The sequence below is a fragment of the Canis aureus genome, chromosome 6, assembly GCF_053574225.1.
Source record: "Canis aureus isolate CA01 chromosome 6, VMU_Caureus_v.1.0, whole genome shotgun sequence".
NCBI classification, from domain to species: domain Eukaryota; kingdom Metazoa; phylum Chordata; class Mammalia; order Carnivora; family Canidae; genus Canis; species Canis aureus.
This window is the reverse complement of record NC_135616.1, coordinates 27,353,751-27,380,752: the sequence shown is the minus strand read 5'-3', so window position 1 is coordinate 27,380,752 and position 27,002 is coordinate 27,353,751. Positions and strand designations below refer to the sequence as shown.

At 44.3% G+C, this 27,002-nt stretch overlaps 1 protein-coding gene across 6 annotated transcripts in view; it reads right to left on the bottom strand.

Moving 5' to 3' along the window:
• FHOD3 (formin homology 2 domain containing 3) overlaps positions 1–27,002 on the bottom strand; it is a 464,855-nt gene that overhangs the window by 233,720 nt on the left and 204,133 nt on the right. For all 6 annotated transcript variants that reach the window (XM_077900507.1, XM_077900508.1, XM_077900509.1 and 3 more), the window contains exon 5: positions 21,336–21,441. In XM_077900507.1, the coding sequence (XP_077756633.1) occupies positions 21,336–21,441 (106 nt within the window). The remainder of the gene's footprint in view (positions 1–21,335; positions 21,442–27,002) is intronic.

Genomic DNA, 27,002 nt, shown 5'->3' with positions numbered 1-27,002 from the left:
CACTGGCAGCCTACTATGGCCTAAAGCCCAGGCTGGCAGTCCTGTGAGCTGCCCCCCTAAGGGCCCCGCCCTGCCTCTCCATCACCCAGGTAACCCTGACGCCAGCCACACCTGTATGACCTGTCCCACCTCCCTCTTAAGTTTTAGACTTAGGTACCCAAGTACCCAGACACACTTAAATGTCCACAGGCAGCTCTAACGCAAACACCGCCTTCAATTGCTCCTCTTACTGCCATCTCTAACTCATTTCATAATGTCGAAATAATAACTTATGCCTCTGTCACCCCCCAGCCACTGCCCAGCAAACACTGATGCTTCTAATTCCTGTTTGGGAAGCAGGTGCTCCCCTCACCCCACTGCTTTGGTCAGGATCTTCTCACCCCTCTCCACACTGGCACCACACACTTCCCTCATTGCACCACCTCTGTCCTAAGGGGATCTCAGAATGTCCCCAGTCCAGATCCAGACCACACCCCCTCCCACCCAGACCTTTTGAATGCACCGCCTTCAGCTGTAGTCTGAGTCTAGCTCCTCTGCCAACACCCTGCCCCAGTGACACTGCTACAGCTCCAGCCTCCACACTACTCACCCCTGCCTTGCACCTGCCCTGACCACCCAGCAGCTGGAAGCTCCTGGCAGGCATTATGCTGTCCCTTGTCCTAGTGCTTTATTCCCCTCTCCCCTTGCCCATCGTAATCACAGATGCCTCCCTCCCTGACCCACCATTCTCTATACTCACTCAATGACCACCTCTGGGCTGCTGCCCTCCTCCCCACTAGCTGGGACAGGTGCCACCCAGGTAATGGTGGGAAGTTCCCCACCACAGCCTCGGGGACTCTGCTGTGCCAGCACTGACCCCCTGGGGACCAGATGGCCAACTCGTATCAATTTTCCCAGCCAGACAGCAAGGTGGGGGCTCTATCCTATTTCTTTATCTCCAGGCCCAGCACTTAGCTGAACTTTGAACAAATTTCATCACTACAGGAAGAATGCCTCTTCACTTTTCAATATCTAGCCTGGCTGATGAAGACACGGCAGCCTTGAACCAATGGCAGACTGACTGAGATTAGGCAAGAGAACAGCATCTTTAATTCTGCCTACAACTAGCAAAACAATTGAGCCCCATACTTGGACCTAAAATGTAACTTTCCTCTCTCCCTCCCTCTCTCATCTTTCTCCCAATCCTTCCCTAGTCCTCTGGCACCATGAGCCTACAGGTACAAAGACTAAACACACAGGGCTCCTGAATAGCTCCAGACAGCAATAGTGACATGGTGGCAGAGAGGTCACCAACAGGAGGACTGCTTCAAGAACTGTGCACAGCATTTCCACGCTCGAGCTGGGGTCCAGGCTCTGGGAATAGAGAAACGAGTAGAGAGATCCTGGACAGGGGCAAGGACAGTGATTGCTCCAGAGCCCAGTTCTCAACCCACAGACATGGATCTAGATCCTAAATGACAGTACTGTCAGGGACAAATGTGCAGAAGACACATGGGTCAGCTTCACACAGGGGATGTCCTTACAGAGCCCCCTCGACCACCACCACAGGGAGCCCCAGCTGGGCAGACCACCAAGCAGGCATCATGTTGGGGCCAGTGAGATGACCATCCATGGGAAGACCCATTACAGAGAGCCTCAAATGACAGGATCAGACACCCCGTTTGTCTCATCTAACAGTGGTCTCTGATCTTTCATTGTTCTAACAGAACCTTTTTCACAAGAATGCTTACACACAAGCCTGAGATATAAAACAGACCCAAGTGAAGGCTCTGTGGTTAAAGTGGGGGTGTGGCTCTCAGAGGGACCATGGGATTTGTGGAATAACATATGGAAACCCCTGGTTCCTTATATTAGTGGGAGTCAGAGAGGATCTGAAGAGGACACACAGAGATTCTTGGGAAAGCTTCCAGTCTCCCACCAAGAACAGAGCAGGTGGGAATCTCAGAAATGTTTCTGGCAGTGAAGGAAGTCTGCCCTCTGCCAGGCTGAGAGCAGGACCAGTGATGTAGCAGCCCCTTCCACACCAGCCATGGCACCCCAAAGACTCCTGGCCAGCCTTGGACCTGGAGCCTACAGAAACCACCGCAGGCATCTGAGGGGGTGGGTCTGGAGGGACAGGGCTGGAGGAAAAGGAGAGGGAGGGCCCCAGAGTTTCTTGAACACGTAGACCAAGACTGAAGACTTCCTGAATCAAGGCAGTCACTGCTCTGTATACACAGCAGCCTACTGAAAAATGAGACGCTCCATATTTTAGCAGACTTGAAGCCTTAAAATTACAGAGCCTGGCTATGTCCCCAATTATAGTGCTGGAGAACACACAGTCAAGGGCAGGATTTAGGGCAGGGGAGGAACTCCGGGTTTTCCTCCAGTGACGACATAAAAGCCGCACGGCAGGGAGATTTTTTCCAGAGGCCAAGGACAGAAAAGCAGGCAGGCAGCAAGGCCCAAGGTGGGGACGAGGGCAGAGGAAGAGGGTAGAAAGGAGACCTACTTCACCAAGGAAGTGCAAGACCTGGTGAGAGGCCACGGGGAGCAGGGAGCGGGGAGTACTGGGCAGGGAGGGCAGCACAGAGCCCATGCAGCGTGGGGACCCGGAGAGGGGCCAGTCTTTGGGCAAACGACTCCGGTTTGGGGCATTTGACACCAAAGGGATGGCAGGCTATAGACGGCTGAAGATGTGGGATGGCAGCTGGATTAGGAGTCAGCTCAGAGACTTGCATTTTGGAGATGTCATTCCTGACTTAGATTGGTTTTAAGTGGTACCTCTAAGTTTTGTTGCAATAGCAAGGTGTCCAGGCACAATTTTTAAAATATCAAATAGGCTCCTTTTAAATCAAGGAGTTCGGGGCTCCTGGGGGACTCAGTCTATTAAGCATCTGCCTTTGGCTCAGGTCATGATCCTGGGGTCCTGGGAACCAGCCCACCCCGCCTTGTTCAGTGAAGAATCTGCTTCTCTCTCTCCCACTGCCTCTCCCCCTCGCTAATGTGCTCTCTCCCTCCCTCGCTCTCAAAATAAATAAATAAAATCTTAAAAACAAAAACAAACCAAGGAGTTCGGGTCATCTGAGGTGCTACAAATGAGTCCTGGGGATGCTCTGTCCCTCCTATTGAGGACACAAGGAGTGCTTTTCAGAGGTGGGAGAGGGAAGCTGGCACCCACACAGGAGGGGGAAGGGTCCCCACAGCCAGAGTGTCACATGACAGGAGCAAGCAGGAATGCTGAACTTAGAGTGCGGGCTAAAAGAAAAGGCAATGGGACAAACTGTGAAAGCAGGGTCACCAAAGAGAAAGCAGGTGAAGTGAAGTGTCACCAAAGGGAGGGAGTGAGGGGATCCCTGGGTGGCGCAGCGGTTTAGTGCCTGCCTTTGGCCCAGGGCGCGATCCTGGGGACCCGGGATCGAATCCCACGTCGGGCTCCCAGTGCATGGAGCTTGCTTCTCCCTCTGCCTGTGTCTCTGCCTCTCTCTCTCTGTGTGACTATCATAAATAAATAAAAATTTTTTAAAAAGGGGGGAGAGGGAGTGAGGCATGCTTGTGCTCAGCTGCTATCGGGGGAGCCATGTCTTGCCAGAGGCACCCCTGAGCCTCTACACTGCAAGGCACAGTTCCTGTCTCTCACCCCACACGGCCAAGCCTCCCACATAAGGAGGCTGGTGTCTCTCAAGAAGCAGAGGCTCTCAAGGTCAAGAGCGATGCTCCTGGAATCCAGCGAATCCTTGTAGCACCTTCTGCTACAGAGCCCTGTGAGGAACCTTGTCAGAGCTGTGACTTCCAGTGTGGAAGAATGGGCTTCCACTACAAATTCCCCAGGTTTTCAGCCTTTAGGATGCCTTAGCCTTTTCAATCTTTAAAATACAAGTGATATGAAAATATGCCCCTCCCCCCAATCTATGTCTTTTTGGTTTTCTCATTGAAAAGAAAAATCAGAAAGCAAGATGTACTTATTCAATGAAGGCTCTCTCTCCCTGGAAATATAAAGTGGCTAAAGTAGACCACTTCCAAATCTTAATTGTCGGGATATTAGAAAAAGACATGACCACTGCCTCACTGTAGAATGCTAACAGTCAGCTAAACAAAAAGCAGCAGACAAAATGACATGTTGAAGTTTATCACTCTGATAAAGGAATTTGAATTTAAACTCATCTGTCCTTGAATGTTGCTACGTTTCCAGAACCACCACGGGAACTTCCCATCAAAAAGACACTCAGAACCAGCACCAGAGTGTTGAGCTGCATCTAGGGAAGCAACATCCAAAGCCAGCCTATGTATCACCAACAACCATATCTACTTATAAAATTCCAAGTGAGAAATCTGCCTCCAGACCCCCTCTTTACATTAAATGATGGTGACATTTGCTCAGGGTCAGATTCCCACACATAGTCCCCCACTCCAGAACCAGACTCAGTGGGTAGCACTCTGTCCAGCTGACACCAACCCATCAGCAGGGTCCCGAGCAGGAGTGAAGCAGGAGAGAAGCATGAAACGTGGCACAACACGCTGGCACAGAAATTGGTGTGGAATGTGTGCAAGTCCAGATTTCCAAAAGGGCAGAAGCTGTGCAACAAAGTCAACTTTTTCAGCACCCTAAACACTTCAAGGCATAATCTGCTAGGACAGCCAGGTTCCCTTATTAATACTATACAAAGTCTAGTTAATAAAGGAAGCTATTGACATGCAGCTGTGCATGTGGTACTGGCTTCACACAAACACCAAGCAAATGAGATCACCCAGCACTCAGAGGACCACCAGGGTGAACTTCCTACACCAACTGAGACTAAAAGGGAAAGCCACAGGGGGATAGGGGAACACCAGCTCAGATACCCAGGCTAGAAAACTTGTCACTTCAAGGAGGAAGGATCGAGACATTCTGCAATTGCCCTCTGGATCTCTCAGGACTGTGCCTGAAGTAAAGGAAAAAAAACAAAATGAGCTCCAAAAGGAAGACTTTATTCCTGACAAACACAGGGCTCTGAGCAAGAATGTAGAGCACTCTGTTCCCAGCAAACCATCCCAACACCCAGAATGGGGCTAACAATTCCAGATTCCCATTAGTATTTAATACAGCAGCCTAAACAGGCCAAGCCAAAAATGCCAAGGTTCCATCCGACTGTCCACATGTGCAGAGACAGGGTTTTGGCTATGAGTACACTCATCTTTTTTTTTTTTTTTTTTTTAAGATTTTATTCATTTATTTGAAAGAGAACCATGCAGGAGCTGGGGGAGGAGCAGAGGGAGAGGGATAAGAGACTCACGCTGAGCATGGACCCCCAATTCCACAGCCTCAAGATCACAATCCGAGGGGATCCCTGGGTGGCTCAGCAGTTTCGCACCTGCCTTTGGCCCAGGGCACAATCCTGGAGTCCCGGGATCGAGTCCCACGTCGGGCTCCCGGCATGGAGCCTGCTTCTCCCTCTGCCTGTGTCTCTGCCTCTCTCTCTCTCTCTCTCTCTCATAAATAAATAAAAAATAAATCTTAAAAAAAAAAATCACAACCTGAGCCCAAATCAAGAGTTTGGATGCTCAGCCAAGCCACCCAGGTGCCCCGAACACATTCATCTTTTGTGGGTCTTTCCTTCAGTTTTCCTAGCTCTTGATTCCAGGACTCTCTGCCTTATCCTTCTCGCACAGATTTGTTCTCCTTGCAACATCATCTGGTCAACAGCCTTCCTTTGATGAAGGGCCTAGCAAACCCTAGTCCTGTTTGAGGTGTCTGCTCAGTGTAGGACAGGGATACAAATAAGAGTGTCTGCTTCGTAAGGAGGACCTTGCCCATGGTGGGGAAGGACAAGGGGACAAATGGTTACAAATATCCTATGAGGTAGGAAGGCCACATTTGCAGACAGCTTTAGGAAGGACTCCCCGGAAGGCAGCACAGAGGGGGTCCCAGAAAAAGTGTCCATAAGTAAAGAGAAGCCCTGAGTAAGCCAGAGGAAGAGGCAGAAAGTAGGGTGGGCATGCACAAAGCAGAGGTCAAGAGCCTAATAGATTCAAACACTTCCAGAGTCCAGTCTATGTATGCCCCTTCACAGAACTAGAGTGGAGTCTATCTTTCCCTCTTGGTGATATAAATATTTTCTCCCTTCTAGGGCCATATGCCAGGAAAATGAACATGACCTAACAGTGCTTCCGTGGCAACTTTCAGGAGACCACACTGTACTCAGGTGACAGATGACCCAGATGCTGACAGACAGTGGGCCTGCCTACCCCTTGCTATCAGCTGCATGGGGGAAAAACAGCCCCAAACCACCTCCCCATCGTCTCCCAACCATCCCGGCCCCGGTGTCCTGCCAAAACAAAGAATAAAGAGGGAAGCACTAGTCAATTTACTCAAGGAGTCCATTAGGTTACAAGACAGGTTGCACTGTTACCATCTCTCAAGAGTTGGCAGATTAGAGAACACTCAGCGTACGTTCAGTACCTTTTAAATAAATCCCTTTTTATGAGCAATTATATTTATTTCTTAGTGCTAGTCAGAAAACTTAATTTAGACCAGATGATTCACATGATGATACACCACTCCCCTTCAGCTTAAGGAATATAACAGCAACCACCTGCTCACATGTTGGCCAGGCACAGCTCCCCATGGGAATAGATGCAAGGGCCTTAAGCCAGATAACACTCCCAGGAACCTCCATCAGGTATTGGAAGAGCTGCCAGTCAGCCACTGTTCCCTTCTCCACAGCCACAGAATCCAGATGCAGCCTCCACAAAATATCCAAGCAGATGGGGTAATGACTGTGCCACTTAATAGATCTAGAAGGTTACTACTATCTCAACTATAATTTACAAAACTGTTAGCCATTCTTGGTTCCAAGCACCTCTGACACTAGGACTTCAATGAACCCAACAGGGATTTTATAATCCACATGTGGTTCAGAAACAAACCGTTCAATTATTTTTTTCAAGCATGATAATGCCTAAAAACCTTTGTGCTATGTTTTGTGTATGTGAAAATAGTTGGTTCAAGTACGTTTCATGTTTTATGAAATTCTCATGAAACCTGATACATAAGCTGATTCTGTTTAAAAAAAAAAAAGCTAAATTATAAAAAGCAAACATCCTGAATGACTGAGCAAGAAGGAAAAACAGTTTCCTAGGTCTTTGAAATGGATCATATAGGACTGAACTACTTACAATTTATCAACCACCTTTGGAAACATAATGCTGATGCAAGCAAAGTTGAAGAATGAAAACATGATGATTTCAGGATTTTTATCCAAAACCTAACTTAATACAGTGTTTTCTGTATATCCATCCTTACATGATGGCTCCTATCCTAAGGCCATTGCCAAGTCCCTTGTGGTGAGGGGCCTCAGTTGGAGTCCCCTCACCCACTACTATTCTGTGCATAAGGCACATGCCGGATTGTGAGCACATGAAGGAGCAAATGCTGTGGATACAGGGAAAGATAAGCCAAAACCATCCTTGGAGAGGAGCAAGACTTGCCCCAGAGCCCTTGTGCCCAGTTACCTATGTCAGACTTCACCAGCAAGATCACCCCAAGATGACCCAAGTGACTGCATATGACTTTCCTTTTTTTTTTTTCCCCCCCTGAAACTCAGCCCAATCTTCATAAGACCACCATGTTTTCTCATGACACTGGCATACTGGAAATACTGAGTTTTCTTCTGAATCACCTTCAGTTCCTCATTTGTGTATAGCAGAGAGTCCTTTACTTGAATGGGTATGGGCATCACCAAAGTTGAGAGACCCAAAGGAATGACCACCACCGAGTGAGGAGTCTGAGCCCACCATTGGAGAGGGTCACACATAAGCAGCAACAGAGGCATAGAGGGGAATTCAGCTTTAATGGACAGCATATGGTTGCCTAAAAAGCCAAGGAGGAAAATAAGAAGTCACTGACCTCATGAAACCTTGCCCTACTCCTCACCAGAGACCTGTCTCTTGTGTGTTCACACGGTATTTAGCATGTCCAGATGGCTTTGCATTGTGATTCTCTGTAGTGACCAAATTTGTTTTCTGCTGCTATAGAACAAACCACCACAAACTTAGCAGCTTAAAACAACACATATTCTCTCACAATTTCCATGGGGCGGGAATCCAAGCCCAGCTTAGCTGGGTCCTCTGCTCAGGGTCTCACAAGGCTGCAATCTAGGTGTCAGCCAGGACTGTGGTCCCATCTGAGGCTTGGGGTCCCCTTCCAAGCTTATGTGGTTGTTGGCAGCATTCATTTCCTTGCAGCTGGAGAACTCATGGCAACTTGCTTCTTCAAGATCAGCAGAAGAGAGAGTTCTCTGACTTTTAGACTCTCTTTTAGGGGTTCACCTGTTTAGGCTCCTCCCACCCAGGATAATCCCCCATTAAATGGACTCAAACTCAACTCATTTGGGACTTTAATTACATCTGCAAAATCCTTTTACCTTTGCCACATAATGTAACCTAACCACAGTTCTGTGATATTCACACATCTCTCATAACCACAGGGACCATCTTAGAACTCTGCCTATCATAGTGTGTACATCACTTCCTACACTAAATCGTCAGCTGGCTCTCCTTAATGCCTTATTCGTGACTTAACAGCACCACTTGTAACTGTTCAGTTTGTATTGTTCTCGGCTACCTGGTACTCAGACCCCAGAGTGACTGACTCATAAGGCAATCAGGTCACACTAATGAATGAACAAAACCAATTGATCTATCTTTAGCAATTGAGGCCTCCAACCATAGAAAAATTTGGACCATAAACTGACAAAGAGCAATGAAATCTAAACTTTGGCAGAGATCAATCTTTGTGCAACCCTCCAATTAAGACCCGAGGAGCTTGAAAAGACAAGAAGAAAACATGGGGGAGGGGAAAGGATGTAGGACAAGAAAATGTACATGGAGTGAGAAACTGTATAGACCATGTTGGTAGTCTAAGTGGATACCAAGGAAAGTCAGAAGGTAGCAATGGGAAGTAACCCAGCCTGTGGGTACTCTCCTCCTAGCTACCAACCTGCTTCTCCAGCCCTATCTTGCTTTGACCAATGAGTCCAACCTCATGGTGCTTCTACAAGCCCTCCTGCCTCCTAGTCCTCAAGCTCTAGAGAAGCAGCAAACCCACCATTGTCTCCTATGCTCCTGACCTCACCCTGTACCTATGAATTTCTGGATATAAACTAATACTCAGCTGTGCTAGTCCTTTGAAATCCTGTTGATTAACATGAACATTAGCCCTTTAATGACTGTGGGCAATTCATCTTCCTTTTCAATGACTTGGCTGGGCTCTGTGTCATGCAACCAGATGGCCTTTTTGGAAGCTGAACCAGGACAATATATGCTTGGTGATAGCCTGGGGATCTTATAGCAACTAACACAGAGCACACAGAAGAGTCAAGCAGGTCTGTTTTCATCCCTCATTCTGGCTTTTTCTATTTTACTGAGAATCACAGAATCTTAGAGCTGGAAGGGATCTTAGAGGTCATCCAGCTTCACCTTCTCCAAGTCTTTCAACCCTAACAGGTCATCTGATTTCTGTTAGAGCATTCCCAATGGAAAGTAGTGTGTTCTGTGGTTAGAAAATTAATTGCCACCCACCTGCCTGAAGTCAACTCAACAAACATTCTGAAAATCCCCAGTATTCCACAGAATAAACAAATACCATATATAGTATTCCTATTCATTCTCCACCTCTCAGGCTGTTGACAGACATCACTAATCAGTTGTGGCACTCTTTTCTGCTGATGCTGGATGTGGCTTCAGAATCCTCAACAGAATGCTCCAGAAAGTCACCACTGATCAGTTTATGTTGGCAAGGAAAATCAACTAATTTTCCAACTCTTCTTGGAGTTTGTCTTCAGTCAAAAACCACTTTCCTATAACTCCTACTCATTGCTCTTAATCTGCCTTTAAAAGCAACAGTTTTGTCCCTTCCTCCAAAAAACAACCCCTTCCTTATCTAACTACATCTAAAACTTATCCCTCACTTAAACCTCTGCAGGCTCAAGCCCAGCTCCAAAGAAGGGTTACCTGGAAAGGAAAGGAGGGAGCTCTAAATCTGGGGCAGTCAGGGTAACCAGTAGTGTTTCAGGGAACCCTGGAGCCGGGCACTGGGGGCAGGGATGATGGTGTGCCTGCAGGAAGTGGCTCCAGGATGAGTCAAGCCAAACTAGCACAGGAATGGCTTTGGGAGAACCCAATTTTAAGAAGCTGGCAGGGGGTCGGGGGAGCCGGGAAAGGAGAGGCAAGGCACAGGAAGCAAAAGACAATGTGGTTGAGATCCTGAGAATAAAAAAACCAAAGCAAATGAAAACTCTCCAAATTACACTTCATCATTTACCATAATATTGTCTCACCACTTCACATCCTCAGATCCTGTGTGCTTAGTTCTCGATATAAAGTATATGCTACCTACAATCACTCATAAAACATGAAGACCAAGACAGAGATCCCCTTCTATTCCTTCATTTTTTTTCATCAAGTATTTGTTGAATATCTAAGAAGGCATCAAGAATAGGCTAGAGCAGGGGCCCTAAAGGCTATGATGACACTATTCCTGCCACCAAGGAACTCATAGTATATCTGTTTCAAAGGCAGGTAAATAATTCCTTGAGATACAAAACAGGTCATACAATATAATTCGTTTTGCATGTATTTTATCTGTAGAAGTCATGGCATATTTAAAATAAAAATATACAGCACCTTGACCTACTGAACCAGCAAAATTACCAAAAGGGAAATTCAGTACGTTGACATTCTTTTTAAGTACTACAAACAAACAAACAAAAGTACTACAAACAAATCAACTCTTGCTATAGTGCTTCAGGAATAAGAGATCTGTTGGGCTAAAGCTTCAAGATTAGTAGACCTGAGCTTTCTCAAACCCTTAGCACAAACCAGCAGCTTCCTTGGGAGTCATGAGTTCTCTTCCCTGCAGACATTCTATCATTCATGTATCCTCTCCTTCAGCCAATTTCTGCTGAACTCCTAAAATGTGCCTGGCATCAAGGATGGAAATGGACACATAAGCAGCCAAGTATCATACACAGAATTAGCCTAGGGTCTTTGGCCCATAGCGCATGCTTAACAAATATTATCAGTGAGGTAAGCATCAGGACCAGGGTATGCACAGAGGACCAAAATATTGGGAGCAAAGGTCTCCTACAGAATATTGTATGTAAGTCCAATTCCAATAGGAGCAGGAAGCAAGGAATAAAGTGTAAAGCAGGTGAGGAAGGGCATCTCAGGCAGATGCCCAGGTCAGAGAGAGCACTGAAGTGGACTGGACAGATATATCCAACAGGACCAAGGTGGGCACTACCCACAGGGAAGAGTGAGGGCTTCATCCTGAGGATGAGAGGAGCCTTGAAAGGAAGACCAGATCAGCACTGCAGAAGGTCAACCCAGGTAACAGGGTACAAAATAGACCAAAGAGAACCAAGAAGGAAAGCAGAAACAAGTCAGGAGGCTGGTAGAGCAGATCAGGAAGGAACAAATGATGGTGTGAAGTCAGAAACCAGAACTGGGAATGAAGAAGATGAAAGCACTTGAAAAAGAGTGTGGGACAGAGATTTGAAGATTGAGGATTACAGAGAGTCAGAGACCAGGGATCTAGGAGGCAGTGGTCCTGAATACGCTGGAGGACTGCTCTTCCACTGACACAATGAATGGAGCCATGGGGGTGCTGACCAAGGCATGGAGATGGGTTGGGTTTGGACAAGGTACACTGGAGACACCCAGGACATGTGGCTGGCTCTGCAGGCCTGGGGCACTGCAGAGTGACTTGGGCTGGGGACCTTGGGCACAAGGATGGCAGGGGAAGAAGCCACAATGCCAGGAAAAAGAGCAGCGTCCTGCTGGGAGGTTGCCCCAATCTACCAGGAGCTCTCAAAACTCCAAAATGCAGGCATCAATGAACATAGCGACTGATGTTTCCCCAGTAAACTCCAGGCAAGAAGATCATTTTAAGTCATGTTTGGGGCTAGGTTCAAAATTTGCTGAAGACATTCTGTGCTATTATAAGCCTGCATTTGTAAGCAGAAGTCCTAAAAAAAGAAGATCACATGTGAGATAAAGTTACAGCCAAGGGAATAACCATTATGATTGAAGGTAGCCCTAGCCTGCAGTTTCTCAGGAAAAGTCTCCTGAGCAAGGAGAGAAGGATGGGGTGAGGAGGCACATCTTCCATATGAACAGAGCAGAAAAATTCCTCATGAATACACAGCAGTGGAATTTGGTTGTGGAAAATTCTACATGTGGGAATGGCCAAGGAACCCTGCTTTTCTTTCTTCCATCTCATCTCAGATAAAACAAAGAAGATGGAGGCTTCTCATAGAGAACATTCTGGAGAAATCTCTTTGGCTGAGACTCTGACTGATAAGGTTTAGGTTGAAGGACTCAAAGACATGACAGCACAACATTTCAAGGGTTTTTTTTTTTGTTGCTGTTGTGTTTTGTTTTGTCTGCAAACTAGCCTGAACTTCTGGAGAGCTGTAATTATATCTAAAGTGCAAGGCGAATTTTAAAGCAGCACATAATCTGTCTGAGAATTAGTCAAAATTAAATGATGATAACTAATATTACATAAAGCCATTCAAGTCTACTGTTCCTGTAAAGCAAAAATGGTCTCCAGGTAGACCTGGCTGCTGCTTTATAAAGACTGCTCTATATGAAGTGTTTCTGTTACCACTTAATGCTTGCTATATTCAACAGTATTAATAACTGATTTTTACTTTAAGAAAAGTAAAGCTTGAAATAAGAACCTTATTAACCCTAAAACGAGATTACCAGGAAACAAGCATTCTCTAATTTCAGGAGGAAAAACCCCCTGCAAGAGGGATTAGAGGGAAAAATCAAAATCCTGTTAAAGCCAAAGTGTCCACATAGAGTTAGAAACTGAGGCAAATATCCTACTGGCTGCCAAATGTGGTGAGGGGCTCAGGGTCCCTCATGTCACCCACCTCACCCGGGTTGTCTCCCTCTCTCACCTGAGCACTCAAAGGGAAAACAAAGGATGCTCTGTCCCAGCAAAGGTCAGGACCCAATTCTGGCTTTTCCTTGCTTCCTCTGGCAAGAGTTCCCCCGACCTCCTGACTCACCATGTTCCTGTACATGGCACCGGCAGACCAAGCCTAGGTTGGGACACAGGCCACAAGCAAGGATGATTCAATAACTTAGCACTTCCAGAAAAAATGGCACCACAACAATCAGCCTCCAAACCATCTTCCTACCAATCTACCCAGAGAACCAATGAGAGGTGTCAGCGGAGAAGAAATTCCACAAGCCCTGAGAGTAGAGGTAGCTAAGCACGTGCTGCTGACCCTGAGGCCCAGCAACACACACCAGAGGGTGCAGCGGGTCCGAGGGGAATGCTGGACCCTGCATCCTATGCCCTCTTTTGGGAAATGCAATGTTGTAGAAAGTCACGGAGAAAAGCTGAGCAAACCCACAGTACCCCCTGATCTGGGCAGGACAAGGGAGAGATGTGAACTGCCCCAATGTGAGCCCATTATTTTGCCCCTGTGCTCAAACTGGCTGCAAGAGGAAGGATAGAAGTACAGTTCTCAGCTATTCTCTCAGTTTTCTAAAAAGGGGTACAGGCCTGATGCCAGGTGGTGGTGGCAGCAGGGTGACAAGAGGAGCCACAGATGGGACACTTAAAGCACTCTGGGGAGGCAGGTCAGCCACCATGTGCCAACAGCAGCAACAAGAGGAACTCAGCCTCCTCCCCAAGCAGGATGGCTATGGTTTCCCGCCCCTAACCAGATTGCTCAGCAGTGTGGCTGGTTCCACCTGGAGGCCACAGCACCAACAGCATGCCACGTCGGGGAGCAGAAAGGCCAGGCTGAGGTCAGACACAGCCAGGCCACAGAGATCATTTAACAGCAATAGCAGAGGGTTCAGCATAGGGGAAACTAAAACAAACAAAACATAAGACCGTGTCCTCCAGCTACAAGTGGCCCGCCTTCTCCAGCTGGCTGGTAAATGCCAGAACCAACAGACCAGATCCCCACCAGGCAGGCTACCAGTCTAAGCGCAAAAAAGAAAATTCATGCATGTAAACAGAGGAAGAGGAGCTAACCCTCCCTCTCTGTCTTCACCAAGCAGTTGCTAACAAATAAGGAACCCAGGTTCCAGACACAGATTGTTCCCTGTTTGAAGCAAAACGTACCCAAGGGCAGGAGTGGGGTGAGAAAGACTCTTCTCAGGAGATACCACTCCAAAAACGAATTTACAAAACCAGTAAACAAGAAAAGGTGCCAAGGCCTTTTCACTCTATCACATGGTAAATATCAGGACTGATTTAAAAAAAATGAGACCAGAATAAATAAATACAAAAACACCCAAGAGGAATACACGTAAAATTCTGTCACCAAGGCAAAGTAAATAGACCTTTCACACCAGTCAGATGAACATGTACAGAGTTATATTCTTGAAAAGAATTTGTCCTGGGACACAGAAGTATGTAGTAGTTTTGAATTTTCAAACAAACATATCAATTCTTCCTAAATTTTGATAGACAGATTTAACATGGTGACAACCAAAATTACAAACCACTTTTCCAGTAGCAGGTTTATAATTCACAGGTACTAATAAGGGTACCCTAGTCACCAGGAGTGACAAAGGTTAAAGGGAATCATTACCCCAGGCCTGGCGCAAATGAACAGAAAGGTACACAGATGGGAGCATCAATTCCCTTATCCTTTCTCAGGACAATGATTCAATCCCAAACAAGATACAAATGTACGTACCTACCACAGACTGGGGGTAGAAGCAGCAGAAATTTCTCAGGTTTGAAAGCTTCAAGTCCAAGATCGAGGTATCTGCACAGTGGGTTCCTTCTGAGACCTCTCTTCTTGGCTTGTATATAGCTGTCTTCTCCCCATTATTGATAATAATGATCATAGCTACAATCCAATCCTTTATTTAGGCCTTTCTATGAGCCCCTGAACCTTCACAACACTCCTATAAAGTAGATACTATGTTCTTGGAAGCTGCTGTTGAAAATAGTTAAGTAATTGTACTGAAGTCTAAGATATGTCACAAAGGCAGCTTCCAAGGCCTGTATTTTCAAGCCATTCCCAGGAGACACAATTGGATGACATACTTAAAAGACACTTCATTTTTGTAAAAGGCATGCATGAAGTAGGCATGAATATGTGTGGGTAGAAAATGGTTTTTATCTTTGTTTAATAGGACTATGGGTGATTTTTATCTTTTTTCCCCCTTTGTATGCTGGTTGCTTTCCATACAATGGTGTGCTCACCAACTGCACAATAAAATATTATAAAAAGCTATTTAAGAAAAATCTGTCCAAGGGTACCTGGGTAGCTCAGTGGTTGAGCGCCTGCCTTTGGCCCAGGGTCCTGGGATTGAGTCCCACATCAGGCTCCCCACAGGGAGTCTTCTTCTCCTTCTGCCTGTGTCTCTGCCTCTCTCTGTATGTCTCTCGAATGAATGAATAAATGAATGAATGAATGAATGAATGAATGAATGAATGAAAATATGTCCATCACTTGGTTTTACTCCATTTGCTTTTCAGACATGTCCATCTCAGATTGTCTCTATTCCACTGGCCTTGACACTCTCCACCAAGCAGGTTCAATTTGGCCTCATGGTCTACTACTTTGTGCCAGCCAATATGATTCCCTACTAGAATAGTCCCCTGTCACAAAGACTTAGCATGCAGAGGGACCTCAAGTGAGGAAGAACTCCATCACTGATACTGGCTTCAATCCCCAGAAGCTGGTGACAGATCCCCTACCCAGACACTTGTGCACTTGTGTCATCCACCCAAAGCCTGGCCGTGTGGCCGCCATGATTGATCCCTTAAGTCCTGACTGAGTACTCTGACACGTTCATCTCAGGAGAGGAAGGTTCCTCCAAGACAGATCAAGTGTCCCCCCGGACCAATATAAGTGGATAGAATCAGGCCAGGCTGTTCGGTAGAAAACATAGCAGCCAAGGACCTGAGCTTGGTTCAGGAAGTGAGTAGCTCCTCAGGTCTGCTCCCATCCTCTACTCTCCTCCCTTGTTCTGAAATGCCAAAACACAAACTTTTAAGTTTTCCAGAATGGAGGGTTTTAGTTTAAACACCATCTGATCATTTTGTACCACCACCTCCTAAGATCACAAATCTCTTTCCACAATGTCCATAATGTGTGGTTCCTGGTGATGCCGATGCTGACAAAAACCCTCCTTGCCAGGAGTCTTGAACCTCATTAAGAGATCTGCTAACATGAAAGGCATTTTTCCCTCCAGAGTGGAATATAGTTAGGCAATATTTGGCAAAGCACTAAAATTCTCTGGTTCCGGTTTCCCAACGAAATCTGAAATTTGGATTTATTTTAGGTCAAATGTTCCAATTTTTAAATGTTGACAGGCATTAAACCATTTTTTATGATGCATCATAGGGACAAACAAAATATCTAGTTTTCTCCTAAAATGAAAGGGCTGAGCTATAGGAGTCCTAAGACCTTTTCCAGTTCTGACAATGACTGAGGTGTTTTATGATTAATGGGTACTTTGCTTTTGGTGAAATGATCAAATCAAATTTCTCCATGTAAAACTAGCCCTTAAGAAGCAGCTTCCCTTGAAGGACAGCCAGAAAAGGCAGCTGGTCTCACTGATTCTACTCATCTCTTTCTCTTCCCCCACCCCCGGCCCCGAAGTAGATCACCTATATACACTCTCTAAATATATAAGGCGTGGGAGACATAACATACAAAGTAGCCCAGGCATAGTGCCTCCTAGGGAGCCTCACCAGGGCACCCTAGTTTCATCATCACATTCCCGGGGCCTGATGGGGCCCACAATGAAGGCTCATTATGCGTGCACAAAGTTCCCAGGAATATACCATTCTAGGTCCTCCTTTAATAATTGTGAGTTACAAAATTCCACAGGAGACTTATATTAAATACTGGCTATCACAAAAAACTTTAGATCATTAGCTAGAACCATCCAAGAATAATAAGTCAGATAAATATTATTTCTGCATGTTGTGCACTTAGACCTCTTCCCAGCAGCCGGCTCACATTTTTGGAGAGGACTTGGTTAACACCATAACTCAAAACCTATCTTTACCTCTCAGCAGATATATCCTCTACTAAAAGCAACAAATTCTTGGGCCTTTAAAAAAAAAAAAAAAAGCTGACAGTCGAGCACAAAAACAAAGATAAATTAAATGAGTTCTAAAAGCAGATGTGGAAAGCACTGAGTTCTCCAAATGCTCGTTTCCTTTGGATCTGGGGGACTCACACATGGTCCCATAGAGCAGGGCTCCTAAGGTAACTACATGAAGGGCACACTCTCCCTGACAGCAATTTGACAAGCAACCCACTTTACAGGTTGTAATACTGTTTTTCCAAAGGCCCATGTCTTGATGTAGTTCTGAGGCAAGGGGTCGAGGTTGATCAGCTCTTCTCTAGCAGCTCAAGGGCCCACCCCCTGCCACCTGCCATGTCGGGCTCTCACACTCTGGGCCATGATACTTCCACCCTACCTGCCCCAGGGCCCACAGAAATTATTCACTCTAGCGCATCCTAAGTCTGCTCATCCTACCTCATCAGCTCCTTCCCATGGAAACCACAGCAAAGCTGCTTGCCCTCTCCCTCCGCCTCATGACTGACCCCCATGCTTCTCCTGAGTAGCCTCTGTGGGGCACGCGGGCCTCCTCCCAGAACTGTGAGTTACAAAACCACCAAACTCTGAGCAGGTGTTCTCAAGATCTGCATCTGGCCTCACCATACCCTCACCCAAGGTAATATGGTTGAAATAAGGTTGAACAATGAGGCAATTCAAAGTTTGTCCTTGATTGTAAATGTCTGGTGGCTGCTGGCAGCTGATCACTACCTTAAAAAGCCTACAAGAGAAGTTCTTCAAAGTCAGGAAGGGGTGACTCAACATGTGGGCTAGGAAAAATGATAGTTTCTTTATATAAAAACACAAAAGTCACACTCTGAGAAATCTGTCATTTACATCCCTCAGAAGGTACCTTCCTGGCATGGACTCTGGTCAGATACATCCAAATGTGCTGATGTTTGCACACAGTGCCCTTCTCATGCTGAGTCTTCTGAGATTGAGCAGAAGTGGGGCAGGCATGCAAAGTCACCTCCATTCCATGGAAAACAGAGTATCTCGCAGTAACCTGAATGGGAGTAAGCACCTGCTCATTCTCCAGGGAATTCATGGGGAGCCTCTGGCCTTCAGTAAATGTGCATTAGTGGAAAGGAAAAATCTAAAGGCAAGGCCCTGGTGGTGGTGATGAAACCACAGAGCGTCCTCCTATTTAAGGAAGGGGTGTCTGCAGCAAGGCATCTTTGTCAGTGGTATTTTCTACACAGAGAAGGAGCAGATGGTCAACAAGACTCTCTCCTGGCTGTGCTTGGACATCCAATTCTTAATAATTTGCTAATTGACTTTAGCACCTGCCTGATACTGCAAATTGTGAATAAACCACTGCCGCAAATATATAAAATAAATAACATAAATAACCATCGCCCGTTTAATGAGAAGCATTACGGTAGAGAGCCTCGATGAAGTATTCTGCATCAGTACCATATTTCCCTACTGGGAAGCACAATTCACACAGCTCATCATCTGGGGCCTTTGTGCAGCCGCTGAGCTTCCTCTGCCCCAGCATGATTTCCTCCACGGCAGGGAGGCCCTCACTCCCACCTACTAAGCCACCACAGGCCTACTTACTTAAAAGAGCTTCCTCAGCAGGGCTGACCCCTTGCCTCCTAACTCCACCTGTCTGGCAGGCACTGGTAACCCTCAGGCCTAACTAGAGTTGGCGTTTCTCTCTTGCTGCCTCCCCTTAGAGTCCAGGAAGCCTAATTATCTGCCAACCTCCCTTGCAGCTACAGGTGGTCATGTGGCCTGGTTCCAACCTATTGAGAGAGGTCTGCAAGGGGCTTCTGACAAAAATGTGGCCTTCCTGGGGCGCCTGGGTGACTCAGTTGGTTGAGCAGTTGCCTCTTGATTTCGGCTCAGGCCCTGATCTCAGGATCCTGGTATTGAGCCCTGCATGGGGCTCCATGCTCAGTGGGAAGTCTGCTTTAGATTCTCTCTCTCCCTCGCCCTCCCTCCACTGCATGCACACTTGCTTGCTCTCTCTCCCTCCCTACCTCCCTCCCTCTCATAAATCAAATAAATCTTAAAAAAAAAATATGACCTTCCTGATAAGGGCTGATAAGGGTTGATCCCTGCTAGCAGAGCCTTCCCCCTCAACCCAGGCTTGGCTATAGATCAATGTAGAGGTTTACATTGATGTTACACTATAAAAACATACATATATACACACTCCAAGATAAGGGTCAGAAGAAGAAAGATAAGCACATAGATGGTTATAATATTACTTCCAGAGAGAGATGTGTGTATATACTTTAAGCATAACAACAATAATTAACATACCATGTGGATTCACTATTCAGAATTAGGTGATTTGAGGTTTCTTTCCTTCCAGTGGTTTGACTTACAAACAGCCATCAGGCAGGTGGAAAATAAACTAGAAGACTTTCCCTCACCCTTATCTGTGTGTCTTCCCCTGTTCTATGAGTGGGACCTGTGTGAAAAGAAAGCTAAGGAGAATCTCTTCAGACACAAAGACAGCCTCACTGGAAGGCAAGAGCCTTCTATGGTTCATCTGTCTACTGCCCCCATAAAAGCTTCCACGTTTTAATTACAGTGGAGATAGAAGTCATCAAATTCATTCATAAGCCATCATTACTGATAACCTGTAAGGAGGATGAACCACACACCCAGGAAAAGATTGAAGATGGGCAAAAGGAGGCGACTCCCCAGCCTCCCAAACACCACAGACCAGAAAGGGAAGGCTAAGAACTCTCTCTCATGCACACATTTGGCATTTATTCAGAGACAGAAACTATTAACATTGACTTGAAAATATGTCCTTAAATATTTTTTTTTTATCTTCATGAGCCCAAGTTTTCTCTCTTGCTCTTTGCTGCTGTGGCTCCCCAGGAGCCAGGGACAAAAGGGAAGGCCTCGGTTGGCTGTGCTGGGTGACAACACAATAGGAGGCTCCTTCTCAGGGCAAAACTGCAAGAGATGGTTTCACTCCACAGGTCTCATTCAAGTCTAACCATGGACATGTGATATTAAATCACATGTCACCTACTCATCCTTCACCCAAAGGAAACAAAAGCACTATTTTCCCCCGTCTATGAACATAGAAGATGGAGCTGTGGGGTTGCAGGTATACATGGAGAGGAAGGAACAAAAGCTGGATGAGACATGTGCCACAGAGCCTGGGCGCTGCCCCTGCTTGACCGGGCCCTAGAGAGACAGACTTTAGCAGGCAACTGCCTCATGTCTTTGAGTCTCACAGCCTTCAGTTGCAAAATGGGGATGAGACTGAACTACATGAAATTTCTCCTTTTACCGGCCAAAACTGTTGATAGCAGTGATTTCTTAGGGTCCAACTGAATAATTTCTGCTCTCCCCAGTCACACTCTTATGGGATCAAATAAAATTATTTATATGAAGGTGGACAAAAATAGTATAACCAAAGAGCATTAACTTTATGAACTGGAACAGTGATCAGTGCTTCAAACTGGACACATACTTCACTTTGGAGGGAGGGAGGGGAGAAAGGAGAGAGGGGAGGAGGGAAAGGAGTGAGGGAGGGAGGGAAGGAGAAAGAAGAAAAGAGAGAGAGGAAAAGAAAAGAAAAGAAAGAAAAGAAAAGAAAAGAAAAGAAAAGAAAAGAAAAGAGAAAAGAAGAGAAGAGAAGAGAAAAGAAAAGAAAAGAAAAAAGAAAAGAAAAGAAAAGAAAAGAAAAGAAAGAAAAGAAAAGAAAAGAAAAGAAAAGAAAAGAAAAGAAAAGAAAAGAAAAGAAAAGAAAAGAAAGAAAAAAGAAAGACAAAATTATACAGATAACTTTCAGACTCCTTCTTTATAGGGCAAGTTCCAGGCCCATCCCAAACCTACCAAGTCAGAAACACAAGGACCCAGTGAAGAATGTGTGCTTCTGACAAAGACTCCCAGTAACAATACAAGTTGAATAAAACTTTTTTCCCCAGAAAATAAATTGGCCTCTTTGGCTTTGGGTGACTTTCTGTTGAAATGCAGACTCATTTAGTGTGCTCTTTTCCTTACCAAATGAAAGAAATTATAAAGAACTTAATGTGAAGTAGGTTTTTTTTTCTTCTTCATAACCAGGAAGAGATGTTAGGTAAAAACCAGTAAAGTTAGCTCAGTCACTAGTTACCAGGAAGTGATAAAACCTGATGAAAGTGTCATCTTTTGCTACAGAGGGTCTTTGTCACTTTACTCCATAATCCAAATCTTTTTAAGAGGTCTCGGTATGGAAGCTCCTGGAGGCGATGCCAGGCCCCCCTTGCCACGGGTGGGGCTCACATGTCATAACTTACCCCTCAGGATGTAATTCTGATAGTTCTGGTCCGCCTCAGCTCCCACCTTGATCAGACACGTCAGACCTTCAGCCATCACAAATTCGTGCACCAAATCCTTGTCATCCTGGCAAGAAAGAAGGGAGAAAAAAAGACTTCAAAGAGTATCCCAGTCCATCCTCCATCCACGCTGTTAAAACTATGTACGAGCCTTTGAAGCCAGACTGACCTCTAAAGATTGCTCTGCTCTATTCAAATGAGGCATCTTAACTGTTGCCAGAGGAATTTTACAACTAGTCTCCACATTGTTGGTTGCCAAAGACCAATTATTGCCTTCTGGGCAATCTAATAAAGATAAAGCAAATGAATCCCCTGTCAGGAATATTTATAGTGTTGTGTTTTTCATTCTTCAAAAATCACGAGGCTCTGTGCCCCCACAGGTCCCCAGGGACTGCCCACATGAAGCTTGCTGGGTGTCAGCATCAGGAAATGTTTGATTGCAGCACAGACCATCAAGTGGAGGATTTGAAGCCACCCGTGTGTTCCAAAAGACAGTCCTTAAGGTCAGTGGTTAGAGGGGTCTTGCAAATGGTATCTAAGTTGGGAAGCAGTTTCTCCACCTCCCAAGTTGTGCTGCTTGCAGGACCAGCCTGGAAGCAAAGCACACAACCAGACGTGCATCTAGGGCAGCCACGTGACCCCACAAATGGTCCACTTTGGCAGACCAGCAGACTCAGGTCACAGAAGGCAGAACACAGAAGGAATATCAGGGACCATCTAATTCGGTGGTTCTCAAAGAGAGGTGTCCAGACTCACAGGCAGCATGAGCATAACCTGGGCACTTGCGAGAAATGCAAATACCCTGACTTACTACATAGAAAACTCTACCATGAGGCTCAGCAATCTGTGCTTAACGCATCCTTCAGGTGACTCAGGGGTGCTCAGACGGGTCTCATCCCTGACTCTTTCACATTAGGATTATCTGGGGAGCTTTAAAAAGGAGTAGGAAGCAGGACCCTACCCAGACAGATTTAATCAGAATTTTTAGGGGTGGGGTCCTGGCTTTGTTATTAAATTCCCAGGAAATCCTAAAGGGCAGCCAGTTCAAGGACCATTGACCTAAGCCAACCTTCTCTTTACAGATAAAGATTCAAAACTTTGGTCGAGATTACCTCTGTCCAGCTAGCCCAATCATTTTCTGTAGTACCAAGTTCTACAGAGCTCTATGAGAGGGATTTTTCCACTACTATTTCAGGAGATTTCCTCAATTGGACAGTGCCTGGTCTCAAATGCAGTGGGCCTAAGACTGGAACATTCATCTTCAATTATAACAACAGAGCAAAATTATATATATATAAAAAAACCCTCAGTGATGTAAATAGTAGAAAGCTTAATGGAATAATGAAGGGTTATTATTATAGGAATGGCCAGCAACCATAGTTTATCTCCAAAAAAGAAAAAAAATAATTTCGGCAAGCAGGCATAATCCTCCTGTCCCTCTGTGAAATCAGCCCCTCATTTTGATTTTATGGCATTTTCCAATTATATGGATGGAGGACTTGAGCTAAGTGTGGGCAGGCCAGGAGAAGGTTCCCTTTGAACCCAGAAAACACTCTCAATGTTCAGAGGGCACTGGGTGGTGGGGAGCAATGCTTGTGCCCTGAAGGTAATGAAAGACAGCTGTGTTAACTCAGACTTTAAGATAATCATGGCTTTGGAAGCATGAAAAAAAAAGTGGAACAATATCATGAGTTTTTGGAAAATTACTTTACACTCGTATGTATAAAGGAAATAAAAATAATTCTCCCACCATCCATATCCTTTTCCACCAGCATATGTGAAAAGTGAACATTTAGATGAGCTCATGTCTAGTCAGAAAGTTTTTCCAAGCATGTAACAAATGTTTATTACTTTAACTAAACCTAGATTCACACATGACTTCATGGTGAAAAAGTGAGAACAAGCTCTCAAGAAACCACTCAAGCTAATCGCTAATATTAATACAGCAGAGAGTTGGCTGCCTGGCAAAGGTACTTGGAAAAAACACGGACAGGGGAGACAATGTTTATAAAAACTCAGAACCCCAACTAAAATTTATGTACATATGTAGATAAGGCACTTAAGAAATAGACATTTGTGGATAATAAATTGTGAAGAACATCCTCCAAATTGGCAATGTCTGAGATTTTGAACACATACCCCGAAATACTTAGGCATTAATAAATGATTTCTAAAACACTGGTTTCCGACTGGAATAAAATAAAAATGTTAACTCTAACTGATAAGGGATTATCCCTGTGTTTCAGAATTTTCTACATTAGCCACATTTTAACCTACAATTTTTTTTAATGCATATTAGTCAAGGAATATTCAATTCAACAGAAAAGACCAATGGCTTTGTATTTTACACCCTTATACTTTAAGTTCCAGAAAGAACCCCTGTATGTAAAAAACACAGGATGAGGGAAATGCAGACTGTGGGTGTGGGAGAAGGAGATCCAAGCCCCAGACAGCTTGCAGCCTGTGTAATCCATCCAACACCCAATGATGCCTGCCCTGGTTCGAGCTGTTTTGTGGTCTTCCAAACAGATTATACACTTTTGGTAGCAGCACCTTCTTCCTTGCTGACTTAATGCCAGCAAAGGCTGCTCAAAAATAGCTGTTTCATGAATAAATGGTAGAAATAACATTCCCGAGAATTCAGAATACTGCAGAATAAACTCAGTGAAGGACAATATGCTATAAACATTGGGGTGTAGGTGTCTCAGTTTTTCATTGCATCTGTATCCTTGGGATAAATACCCAGCAATACAATTGCTGGGTCCTAGGGCAGTTCTATTTTTAACTCTTTGAGGAAGCTCCACACAGTTTTCCAGAGTGGCTGCACCAGTTCACATTCCCACCAACAGCGCCAAGAGGGTTCCCTTTCTCCACATCCTCTCCAGCATTTGTTGTTTCCTGTCTTGTTAATTTTCCCCATTCTCACTGGTGTGAGGTGGTATCTCATTGTGGTTTTCATTTGTATTTCCCTGATGGCAAGTGATGTGGAGCATTTCCTCATGTGCTTGTTGGCCATGTCTATGTCTTCCTCTGTGAGATTTCTCTTCATGTCTTTTGCCCATTTCATGATTGGATTGTTTGTTTCTTTGCTGTTGAGTTTAATAAGTTCTTTATAGATCTTGGATACTAGCCCTTTCTCTGATATGTCATTTGTAAATATCTTCTCCCATTCTGTAGGTTGTCTTTTAGTTTTGTTGACTGTTTCTTTTGCTGTGCAGAAGCTTTTTATCTTAAGTCCCAACAGTTCATTTTTGCTTTTGTTTCCCTTGTCTTCATAGATGTATCTTGCAAGAAATTGCTGTGGCCAAGTTCTAAAAGTGTTGCCTGTGTTCTCCTCTAGGATTTTGATGGATTCTTGTATCACATTTAGATCTTTCATCCGTTTTGAATTTATCTTTGTGTATAGTGTAAGAGAATGGTCCAGTTTCATTCTTCTGAAAATGGCTCCAATTTTTCCAGCACCATTTATTGAAGACACTGTCCTTTTTCCAGTGGATAGTCTTTCCTGCTTTGCCGAATATTAGTTGACCATAGAGTTGAGGGCCCATTTCTGGCTTCTCTATTTTGTTGCACTGATCTATGTGTCTGTTTTTGTGCCAGTACCACACTGTCTTGATGATCTATACTATATGTTGGTATATCGAACTCCAATTAAAAAAATAAACAAAAATAAATAAACAAATAAATTTGGTGAAGGAATGTCCCACAAGACCCCAAACATATTTATTTTGTTTTATTTTTAAATTTTTTCACCATGGAAAACATTAACTATATACAAAAGACAGAACAATTTAGTAAATCCCAGGTGCCAATCAACTTATACCAATCCTGTTTCTTCTATCACCCCATATTAATTTGTCTGTCTGTTGCCCTATTAATTTGAAGCGAATCCCAGACATCACATCAATTAATCCATAAATACTCCAATATGCATCTCCAAAATACAGAAACTCTTTAAAATCATGTATTCATAATAAAAAACTAATACTCTGTTATTAAATGTCCAGTCAGTAACCAAAATTCCAACTGTTTCATAAATACGGTTTTGTGTTTTTATGTTTGTGTTTTTTGTTTTGTTTTCTTACATTTTGTACCAAAATCCAAATAAGATCCACATGTGTATTTAAATGCCTTCTACTTCATCTTTCCCCCTCTCTTGATTTATGTGTTAAAGAAACAAGGTCATTTGTCCTGTAGAGTAGCCTATAGTCTGGATTTTGTTGATTGCTCCACTGTGATATAGATTAACATGTGCCTCTGTTCCAGATCATTTATAAATTGGTTACTGCATATGGAGGCATGATGAGATCCAGGGTAGACTTTGTTGGCTTGACCACATCATCAGTGACAGTATGAATTCCCATGAGGAGCCACATACAATCTGTCTGTATCTCATTTCTATCATATCAGCAGGTCTTGATGCTCAATGCCTGGATCCATTCATTTAGGGTTGCAAAATTGTGATATTTTAATTCTATTACTCCTTCTTATAAGCTAGAAGATTATTACAAGCAAAACTTCCCCTCAACCATTGTTTGATTATCCTAAAGTCAACATAGACAATTTATTATTTTTGGTGTAATTGTAAAACTCTAGAAGAAAACATAGGCAGTAATTCCTTTGACCCCAGCCCTAGAAACTTTTTCTAGACATCTCCTAAGGCAAGGGAAACAAAAACAAAATTAAACTACTGCAGCCACACCAAAATAAAAAGCTTTTGCACAGTGAAGGAAACCATTAACAAAGCAAAAAGGCAACCTACTTCTTGAGAAGGTATTTGCAAATAATGTATCCAATAAGGGGTTAATATCCAAAATATATAAAAAAAACTTATACAATTCAACACCAAAAAACCACAAATGATCCAATTCAGAGCAGAGGACCTAAATAGACATTTTTCCAAAGGAGACATGCAGATGGCTAACAGACACATGAAAAGATGCTCAACATCACTCATCATCAGGGAAATGCAAATTAAAACTATAATGAATTAGTACCTTACACCTGTAAGACTGGCTAAACTCAAAATCATAAGAAATAACAAGGGTTAGTGAGGGTGTGGGGAAAGGATCCCTCGTGCACTGTGAGTAGGAACACAAATTGGAGTGGCCACTGTGGAAAACAATATGGAAGTTCTTCAAAAAATTGAAAGTAAAATTATCATATGATCCAGTAATTTCACTATAAGGTATTTACCCAAGGAAAATAAAAACACTAATTCGAAAAGATATATACACTTCTATGTTTATTGAAGCATTATTTACCATAGCCAAGATATGGAAGCAACCCAAGTGTCCATCCCAGATGAATCAAAAAGGTACAGTGTGTACATGTGTATACACACACACACACACACACATTACTCAGCCACAAAAAAGAATGAGATCTTGCCATTTGCAGCAACATGGATGGACCTAGAGGATACAATTTTAAGTGAAATAAGTCAATCAGAGAAAGACAAATACTATAGGACTTAACTCATATACAGGATTTAAAACAATAACAAATGAACAAAGGAAAAAGAGTAAAAAAAAAGAGACTCAAATACAGAGAATTAACTGGTGGTTGCCAGAGGGGAGGTAAATGAAGAGATGTATGAAATAGGTGAAGGGGATTGAGAGTACACTT